The sequence below is a fragment of the Carya illinoinensis genome, chromosome 11 (genome assembly GCF_018687715.1).
Source record: "Carya illinoinensis cultivar Pawnee chromosome 11, C.illinoinensisPawnee_v1, whole genome shotgun sequence".
NCBI lineage: Eukaryota > Viridiplantae > Streptophyta > Magnoliopsida > Fagales > Juglandaceae > Carya > Carya illinoinensis.
In genome coordinates this window covers 32,517,709-32,528,533 of record NC_056762.1, presented here as the reverse complement: position 1 = coordinate 32,528,533, position 10,825 = coordinate 32,517,709, and the positions used below count along the sequence as shown (strand labels likewise).

General features: G+C 34.6%; 1 protein-coding gene across 2 annotated transcripts; it reads left to right on the top strand.

The window, feature by feature from the left end:
- The first annotated feature begins 349 nt into the window (after positions 1-349).
- Positions 350-8,903, top strand: LOC122280718 (probable aquaporin NIP5-1). Of its 2 annotated transcripts, XM_043091721.1 has the most exons (5): positions 350-416; positions 1,216-2,010; positions 7,254-7,673; positions 7,762-7,823; positions 8,207-8,903. In XM_043091721.1, exons 2-5 carry the CDS (start codon positions 1,792-1,794, stop codon positions 8,400-8,402), a joined length of 897 nt encoding a protein of 298 aa, XP_042947655.1. In that variant the 5' UTR covers positions 350-416; positions 1,216-1,791; the 3' UTR covers positions 8,403-8,903. The 2 variants fall into 2 exon arrangements, with proteins under 2 accessions (XP_042947655.1, XP_042947654.1); XM_043091720.1 differs by lacking the exon at positions 350-416 and having other exon boundaries at positions 1,090-2,010.
- Positions 8,904-10,825: the final 1,922 nt, after the last annotated feature.

Below are 10,825 nucleotides of genomic sequence, written 5' to 3'. Positions count from 1 at the left end.
TGTGATTTGGTTTGGCCGACGCAAAATCCAAGGGCAGAGTGGCCATGGCCATCGTCATTGATTCAGATACTCTAGCCTTATGTGTAAAGTAGCCTTTGCTTGCTTAACTGATGGGACGTGCATTGACTTTTTCTGAATAATTTGAATTGGAGAGACTTGGTCCTTGGCCTCCTTTTAATTTTCTTGTATATATACAGCCATGCATTTATGCATTAGCTCTGGAACTGAACTGCATCTTCTAATCCTCCTTTTGTGTACGCCCCCCCCCCCCCCCCCCCCCCCCCCCCCCCTCTTCTCTCTCTCTCTCTCTCTCTCTCTCTCTCTCTCTCTCTCTCTCTCTCCCTCCATTGCCTTTGTCTGCATATATTCCTTGCTTCTGCTTCTTTTGCATGCTGAATTGATCGAGTTTCTTTCAGGTTTTCTTTTCATCTCCACTAGCATATATATATGCAGCTATAACATGTCAATTATGATACTTTAAGATGCAATATATAATAGTCTAAAGTGCAATTATACTCAAACAAATATATAAAGAGAAGAAAAGAAAAAAAAAAAAAAGTAATGGAATAAAGTATACTAGGATTCTTTTGAGGTGCTTTGGAAGTAGTCCGAATGCTTTACATATGATACGTAAAAGGATAGAAACAATTAATAGAATATTTCCAAAACAGAAATAAAAAAGAGATTGATATTGGAGGAGACGCTGAGTTTATGTTGTATGGTATGTTTAATTGCACATAATTGGGTGGGTGGTGGAATTATAATTTACTGAGTGAAATGCAAGCGTCAGGAGGTCATGAGCCTCAGAGTTAGTGTGATTTGGTTTGGCCGACGCAAAATCTAAGGGCAGAGTGGTCATGGCCATCGTCATTGATTCAGCGACTCTAGCCTTATGTGTAAAGTAGCCTTTGCTTGCTTAACTGATGGGACGTGCATTGACTTTTTCTGAATAATTTGAATTGGAGAGACTTGGTCCTTGGCCTCTTAATTTTCTTGTATATATACAGCCATGCATTTATGCATTAGCTCTGGAACTGAACTGCCTCTTCTAATCCTCCTTTTGTGTACACCCCCCCCCCCCCCCCCCCCCCCCCCCCCTTTCTCTCTCTCTCTCTCTCTCTCTCTCTCTCTCTCTCTCTCTCTCCATTGCCTTTGTCTGCATATATTCCTTGCTTCTGCTTCTTTTGCATGCTGAATTGATCGAGTTTCTTTCAGGTTGTCTTTTCATCTCCACTGGCATATATATATGCAGCTATGACTTTGCTGGTGAATTTGAGTTTGAAGCTGGATCCCTCAGTTTTCAGCATCCTTCCTTGAACATACCTCCATAAAAACCTTTCCAGCATGTAAAGTCTGCCTTCCCTACTCAATCCCAGAATATATTCATCCAAAAAACCGAAAAAAAAAAGTGTTTTTTTTTGTTTGAAGAATTATCATTGATACATAGTACTGTATATCCTCGCTCGCTTCAGTCGGCCTATTCCTTAGCAGTACATTTGCAAAAGCCTCAAAAGCATGTAATTCTTCTCACTCATCCCAAAAAACCTAGAAAAAGGAAAAAAAAAATCAATAGTGTTATCCAGTTTCATCGACTTCATAATGCTGCCGTAATCAAATATCTTAGCTATATTCTTTTGGGTTACCTATCCTGGCCAAGATTATAATCCAATTTTATAAAAATCACCGAATCATGTAATTTACATCTATCTCGTTTTCCCAGTATCCAATCACCAAAAAAAAAAAAAAAGATCTTCTTTGTTTATTATTCATTAAGGTTGCAGAAATTAAGAAATGTCGGAACCAGAGGCAGGTACACCACCGGAGTCAGCTCCGGCTACGCCAGGGACTCCGGGTGGCCCGCTATTCACATCTCTGCGAGTGGACTCGTTGTCGTATGATCGGAAGTCAATGCCGCGATGCAAGTGCTTGCCTGTGAATGCTCCAACGTGGGGTCAGCCTCACACATGCTTCACCGACTTCCCTGCACCTAATATCTCTCTCACTCGCAAGGTAACTCCTCAGATCGAAACCCTCTCTCTCTCTCTCTCTCTCTCTCTCTCTCTCTCTCTCTCTCTCTCTCTCTCTCTCTCTCTCTCTCTCTCTCTCTCTCTCTCTCTCTCTCAGTTTATTGCTCAGTACACGTTACACATACACATCACTCATGATAAATATATCTACAGTCCTGCTAGGGACAGTCGAGAGTTGCAGTCGCGATGGAGTCGTCCAGTAAAATATGCCACGTCAGCCAAATTTTTATAAATTAAAATTAAAAAAATTAAAAAAAAAAACACAAAGAGCTCTTCTTCTTTGTGCTCTCTTGTTTTCTCTTCTTAACAGAACACTGTAAAAGTTATGATATTTTCTCTTCTTCTATATTGCAAAAGTGGCAGTGATCGGAGTTGGCATGGCCGACTTACTCACCGCTCGCAAGCTTAAAAGAGAAGGCCACCGGGTCGTCGGTCTTCGAGAAAAGCAGTAGACTCAGTGGCACCTGGGTCTATGACCCACGTGTAGAAACCAACCCATTGGGTCTTGACCCGTCCCGATCAGGGAGTTTCCAACACTAACACCCAATGGCCCACAACCATCGGAATGATCACCGACACCAACACCAACTAAACCTGTTCCCTTTACACTCAGAAAGCCTTGTTGAAGACAAAGACATACACGACGAGAATGTTGCCTGCCTCTTCGACTCCGAGCCAGGCGCCAGCCTTAATAGCCTCCTAGCGGGAGCTTCATGCTTTGAGGAGGACTGCTTGTTTGCCCCGCCATCGCTAACTAACGCCAAAAGTGGATAAGATAATGAGCAATTAGGCGATGTTGTCGGTGGCAAATCTGACAACAGTAGTACTGGTGCGAGCTCGAAGCTGGTTCATGGATTTCTTGGATTACTCATTTATGGAAAAACAGGGTGGGGATCCAAGTGAGTTTTCGGATCATCGGGAGGTGCTACGGTACCTGGAAGAGCTCGCCCTAGATTTTTTGTTGGTTGAGTAAATACGATTCGAGTGCGAAGTGGTCCGGGTTGAACGAGTTCATGGAGTGAGTCACGAGCGCGAAGACGAGAGAGGGAAGAATGAAATAAATCGAAGTGTAAAATGCAAAGGAAGAAAGAAAGAAATTGAAGTGTAAAACGCAAATGCAAATTTGAAGTGAAACGAAACCGCTTCATTCCGGCCACGTTGGCATCAACTGCCCCCCCCCCCCCCCCCCCCCCCCCCCCCCCCCCCCCTCATCTTCAAAAAGCCGTATATCTATATGTATATATATAGGCAAGATTACTCTTCTTCGAGTTTAGATGGAGCAATGGCTGTCCTCCATTTGTTCTTACAACGTTGGTATTCTTACGGATTATTCGTTAATTATTTCATGGCTCTTAATTAATATATAGATACGATTGTACGTAGTTGGTATGGTTAGTTGTTTTTTTCTTCTTATTTTCTTAAGCAAGAGAAATATAAAATGAGTTGAGTTTTTTCTAATTAAATTAAGCATATATATACTTACTAATTTTGTGAAAATAAAAATAGTATATTTTTTTTGCCTATTTTAGTAGTTTCTCTTGCTGGTCACAAGATGGTCAATATATATATAAATCTATTTTTTAAATACTGCTGATATGAAACCTTTCTACATAAGTTATTCTAAAAAATATTGATATTTTGACTCTTTTTTTAAAATTATAATAGATCCCGCGATAAATTATATATATTTATGTATATATAGTAAAATTAATCTCTATATATATTTAAATTCAATATAGAGTCGCTCTTACAAAACAGTAGTTACATAAATAAATGAAAAAGTGGGGAGTTATTAGACAAATAAAAATAAATAAATATTAATGATGATGACATTAGTAATAATAATAACACCTGTTCTTGTCCTTATTGTTATTGTCTAATTTTTCTTCATCTCTCGGCCTCGGGGAAACCTCCATAAATTATATAAATATATATATATATATATAAATGCAGAACATAAAGATTTTAGGGAAAACGCCTCAACTTCTAATATATATCTATACTTATATATAAAGTGTAAATCCACTTGTAACAGTATTTTCGTCTAACATTTTTTTTTTCCATTTTAACCTTGCTTTGTCTATGTTTTTGCCGAGTTGCCATTTTCGTCAACTCATCATTATTTGCTTAAGAGAAATCGGGAGTGAGAGAGAGAGACAGAAGCACGGGATGAGAGGACTTGGGAGGCTAACGGTGATGGCTGACGGCGGCAGATCTGGTGGCTTCTTCCTCCAGATTATCATTCCATACGTCACGGATTTGAATCGAATCGCCTTTCGGTAAAATCGACATTTCCAATACTTGAATTCAGGCAACAGAAGGAGGAATACAATCAAACCCAGATCTGAAAACAGACTTAACTGTTCTGTGTAACTGTAACTTAAGTTCTTGCAAAAAAGACGACGTATTCTGCTTCGAGTAGATCTGGAACAGACGGAAGATGAAAAAACAGAAACAAAAACAATCGACGAATCATTTAGAACCCTCTCCAGAAACATGAACCAACTAGGTTACTGCGAATTAGAGTCCACACGACAACGAACCAGAGAGAGAGAGAAAGGAACGTGGTTCTGAGACCTTTAGTTGAGGATAAGGGGGCTTCTTAACGAGTGAGAGGACGGGCCGAAAAGAGGAAAGTGATGTTGCCAAAGAGCAGGTCCAACGATGTCGTTTTTATACCAATTAGGAGTTTCATCTTTTTGTGAAGTTATTAGAGTTTTTTAATTATATTTTAAAAGAAGTAATTAATATTTAACGTTCTTTATTATTTTTAACATTTTATCATTCACTTGTCTTCTTATTTTTTACGTGATTAGTTGAATAGTTATTATATTCTTAAATTGATACGTAGAATATAACATTTATATCATAAATTTTATGATTTAATTTGTAAAATTTAAATTTTAAAATATATTTTCTAAATCAAATTATGTTATGTAAAATATTTTACTAAATTTTCTCTACACATAGATTTAAAAATAAAAATTTCCTTAAGTGCTATTTGGATAGTGAATTGAAATAAATAAGTTGAGATAAAAATTGAAAGTTGAATAAAATATTATTTTTTAATATTATTATTATTTTAAAAATTAAATTATTTATTATATTTTATGTAATAATTTAAAATTTTTATAATAATAAAATCAAATCAAATAAAACGCTTCTCGTATTTAAACAGAACTTAATGAGATGTGAGCATATTAATTTACTAGCAATTTAAAATTTTTCTTAGTCGAAGACATGTGAGCATTTTAATTTACTGGTAATGTAAATTTTAACTTCTAAAAAAACGTGTTTAATGATAATGGTGGTTAATTAATATATATATATATATATCTCTATATCTATACTTATATATAAAGTGCGAATCCGTTTAGAACATTATTTTCGTCTAATACTTTTTCTTCCCATTTTATAAGGAAATAATTAAAAGTTTGATAAAATAAATAATAAATAAAGGTGTAATTAAAAAATAATAAATAAAATTAATAGTATTGCCATTCTATGGTGAAATACTTTTCTTAAACTCTATTGAAATTTTTAATATAAGAACCGCTCAGTAAAAAAAATTATTTATTTTTAATTAATAATTAAAAAAATGATTTTAAATAAATTAATATATTTTTTATTTTTTAAAAATATATAAATATATTTAAAAATATTTTTTCAAAAATATGAAAAAATATTTTTTACTGAACGACATAGTAGCCCCCTCTCAATATAATATAATTTCAAAGGAAGTGGTGGTGATAAACGAAGAAAAAGACAAAAAAGAAAAAAAAAAATCCAAAAATTAGCAAACTTTCACCGTTTATTAAAACAGTAGAATATATAATTAAATAAAAACTTTTGCATTTTTTGCTCCATAATTAAAGTAACTTTTTTATCCGTTTGATTGTGAATGCTGATTAACAGTAATTTAGTCTAATATTTTATTTTCCTATTTTACCCCTATTTTATAAGGAATTTGTATTCTCTTTTTTTTTTTTTTTTTTTTTTTTTTTTTTTTTTTTTTTCACATTTCTCCACCGATTTTGAGTATAGTCTTTTTACACATTTGAATTTCTTGCTTCTTCTCACCGATTGAAATCTTCGATATGGTTTTTGCTTCTTCTCCTCAATTCAACATGTTTTAATTTCTACAACATCATGAAATATATGATACGGATTCTAAATATACATGATATAGGAAAATTTTTATTACTCGACTTATATCAATCGTTCTATTATGTCTCATGTAAATTGTAATAAAGCAACTGGAAATGATTATAATGAAAAATTCATGTGTTATAATTGTAAAAATATGAGCATCACACAGTCACAGTAAACATTTTATATCATCATTTTAAATGATTATTTTTGACATAATAAATATAACATAATGATTGTTAAAATTAGGCAATAATAATATTCTCATTAATTATAATTGTCGAGTCTATCTGGAAATAGAGGACGATATTGGATGCATAGCGGTTGTTGTCTTTGGACTGATGGCAGAAGAAATAATAAATTCTACAACTGTTGATCTCTTTGAATATACAGGCGAGGTAAAATATAAGTTTATAAATTTATTTAAAAAATTTATTACATTATGTTTTTATATTTTTTTTAATTATTACATGAGCACCTACCATATTTAGCAAACATTGCAAGTTTTGTTTCAAAAAAGAAATGGATTATACACTTATGCTCATAAATGAATCAATGTGGACAATTATACCAGAATAAGAGCAATGTGCTCTCCGCCTAATCTATAAATCAAGCTACATCATAAACACTATAAATCTCTTTTTGTTAAACTTCTTATTGATGTAATTATATACTTAAATAGAACATTGACTTGTATGTAAAGTTTATATTTATTTTTTCACTTTTAAGTTCATATAAACTTCTTACTGTTATAACTGTTGCCCAGATACTAACATAAGAGGATGGGTGAATTGAGTTGTATTAAAAAAAATAACAATTATAAATCAAATATACAATATAAAATATAAACAAAATATGAAATAACAATAAATATAAAGAGGAAGGGTAAGAGAGAGGCAAACTTAGTATGTTAACGAGGTTCAGCCCACATCTACCTTTTGCATAAGTTAAAAAAAGTATCAATTACTTTTGAAAATATTCAAATAAAACATGCGCATGAATTATACTTACAACTAAATTTTTTTTAAATTAAATATTTGTGTATTAAATAGAGTTTTTTTTTCGGTGGATTTTCAGCTTGGAGCAGAGTTCGTGGGGACTTTCATCCTGATATTTGTAGCGACGGCAGGACCCATTGTAAACCAGAAGTACAATGGAGCAGAGACACTGATCGGGAATGCAGCTTGTTCAGGGCTGGCAGTGATGGTCGTGATTCTGTCGACGGGACACATCTCCGGTGCACACCTCAACCCATCTGTCACCATTGCTTTCGCAGCACTGCGCCACTTCCCCTGGGCTCAAGTCCCAGCCTATATTGCGGCACAGGTTTCAGCTTCCATTTGTGCTTCCTTCGCTCTCAAGGGTGCTTTCCATCCCTTCCTGTCCGGCGGAGTCACTGTTCCTTCCGTAAGCACCGGCCAGGCTTTCGCCATCGAGCTCATTATCACTTTCATTCTCCTGTTCGTTGTCACCGCCGTTGCCACTGACACCCGAGCGGTACGTATCATGAAGAAGGAAAACCAATCCAATTCACATGTATTCAGATCATCATCTCTTGTTTTTCTCATTTTTATGTTGCTTACAGGTGGGAGAGTTGGCGGGCATTGCTGTTGGAGCTACTGTTATGCTGAACAGTCTCGTGGCCGGGTGAGTATATTCTTTTTTTTTTCTTTTTTTTTCTTTCCATTAATGAAGGGTAGCAGGCTTGTTTTTGTATCGTTTGAGGTCAAAAGTTTAGAGCACGAAAAGTAAGTTTGATTTATTGAGTTCAACATCAAATAATTGAAACAAGAAAATAAGGAAAATAAATCGTAGAGAAACCACTATATCGAGAAAAGACGGGGTCACAAAGTAGGGGTCACCCACTATAATTGGGAGGAATGCACTTAGGCAGGTTGACATCCACATCATAATTAAGATCATAGAAAGAGTCTGGAAGTTTTGTTCTTACCTCAAACATTGAAAGGGAAAACAAAAAGGATTCCAAAGGAGGATTTCATAATAATCTTTAGGTTTTAACGGGGCTGCAGGCCATCAACCGGAGCTTCAATGAATCCGGTACGCACTCTGGGTCCGGCAGTTGCAGCAGGAAATTACAAGGCACTGTGGGTATACCTGGTGGCGCCCACACTTGGGGCCCTTCTTGGTGCAGGTACATACACGTTAGTCAAGCTCCGAGACGAGGAGACTGATCCGCCGCGCCAGGTCAGGAGCTTCCGTCGCTAGGCATGCAGCACTCGAACCTAGCTATATATGCTTGCCTTTCACGCCGATCCTGATGCCGCTGTTGTTGCAATTTCCTACACTACTTTTTGGCGGTGTTTGGACTTTCAAGTACCATGACGTGATAGTTTGAAAGTAATATAATAATAAGAAGAAGAAGGATAGAGGTGTCGTGGGCACCTGAGGATGTGACCGAAAGTCTTCTCTCTACAGTTGAATTGAATAAAAAGGACATAATTTCCTTCGTCTGGTGCTTGTCATCTTTCGGGGGACTCTCTCCTTGGATGGACGGCTGTGTTAGGTTGGATTTGCCTGTCTTTGGTTTTCTGGTCTCCTTCGCAAGAAGACCCGACTTGTAAAAATTATGCGTGTTGCGTGCCTTTGGTTTTGTTTCCTTCGTGAAAATACTCTGCGTTTGTTGCTTATTTGGTGCCGAAATAATGTGTATTAGTAGGAGTGATTTGTTCATATAATACTATACTCCTTTGTTGTTTTGTTTGTGTATTTTATGATCAGTAATCAGTCAGTAAATAACTAGCTTTTTAAACCCAGTCTTTCGAAAGCTGCCAAACCCGAAAAGGGTAGACATCAAGACGTGATCTCTTTCCCGTAATGCCGTTTATCTTCTTATTTTCCATTCAAATGTAGAGGATCAAGTCTAATGATGCTAAATTGGTAGATCCTATATTGACAGTGCTGAACCATTTTGAGAAAATGTTAAGATTGTGTGAAATTGGGTAATTTTGCACACGCATTGGCCAAAATACTGACACTTGTGCAATATTATCTCAATTCGTGCAATCTTCACATTTTCTTGTTATATTTTTGTTAATCTGTCTTTTCAAGATAATAAGTACTATTAATGAGAAATCTGCCAACTCGATCAACATTATCGGACACAAATCCTCCTGCATCAATTTTTCCAAAATAGAAAAACTTACCCTAGAGTTCACATCAGCATCAACAAAGCATGGACTAAGGTGTTTAGTCTCAATTCTTAGTTTCGTTTAATTAACTAGTCACCATAATAATTATTTTTCTGTGTTGCATCATATTTCTTCTCCGGAGTATCTTTTTCTTTATTTTTTCCTCCCTTTGCCTCCTAATCTACATGTTCCTATGTTCAGGTGGACTGTATTATTGTAATTCCTCAACAAACAAAGCATGAGACTTCCACTAATTTGATTGAATATCAAAACTTATTTCAACGTGTCCATCATTATTTTCCAAAATACAATGTTCTTGCTTATCTTCAACATCAACAAGCCCTGTCTTGTATTCACGAGGAATGGTACTCCTCGTCAATTTTCATCCTTAATTAGCAAAAGACCTGTTGAGTTTGACATCTAACCACTCTAGTTTCTCTATTATTTACTCACATACATTACATATCTATCTACTATAATAAGAGGCTATCCAGCAGTAATAAACATTAATTTTCACATCCGTGTTAAACAGTACTGCTACAGTAATAAACAGTATTTTTTTCCCTTCTTCGCATCCTTGATGAAAAGCATTGATATTATTTTTTTTCTTAGGACAATGATTATAAGCACTATTTTGTCTTCGAATTATTGGCATTAATTGTTTTGCTTTTCGTATATATATTAAATCAATAAATATTAATGAGTAACACTATAAAGGTAAGCATGTGCAAAATATCATTCAACACTACAAGTGAATGTTCCGGTGTTTCAAGCCACACATCAACAAAATTTGGTACATAAGAAATCATGCTCAATTTTAGTTATAATTAGTTAAATATTTTGTAATGTAAATGTAAAATTTTATTAATCCATTTAACCCATGTAATTTTATTAATCCATCTAACTCACCATCCAATTTTTTAACAAAAGTTAAATGTTTTACAATATTAAATTGCATAAAATAAAGAGTGAAATTAATGCTTAGGGGTATAACTGGTCTAGTCCGGTTTTAGACAAAATCTACGACCAAACTGGTAACACCGGTTTTGCATTTTCTAAAATCGATTACGCACCGGTTACCCCTTTAAACCGGTACTTCCGGTTTTACTGGTTTCGATCCAATTTTCTAGTTTTAATATATTAAATATACTAGTATTAGTAATGTATTTATCAAAAAAAATATGTTAAGAATTTATTATGCAATAAAATGTATTTAATATATATTATATTTAAAAGATATGATCAAATAAATATTCATCGTTAAGATTAAAATGTTATATTATAAATCATAATATATTATTTCATACACAATTATATATAAAGAATTATATATAATATAAAATATAGTATATATAATATTAAAAATTAATAAAATATATATAATATGTAAACTAGTCATGTCCAGTGTTGGAAAAGGTAAAACCGATTTTGGACTGGATTTGACTGGTTTTTAAAATGAAAGAACGGATTTCGGATCGAACTGGTCGAAAATTGGACCGA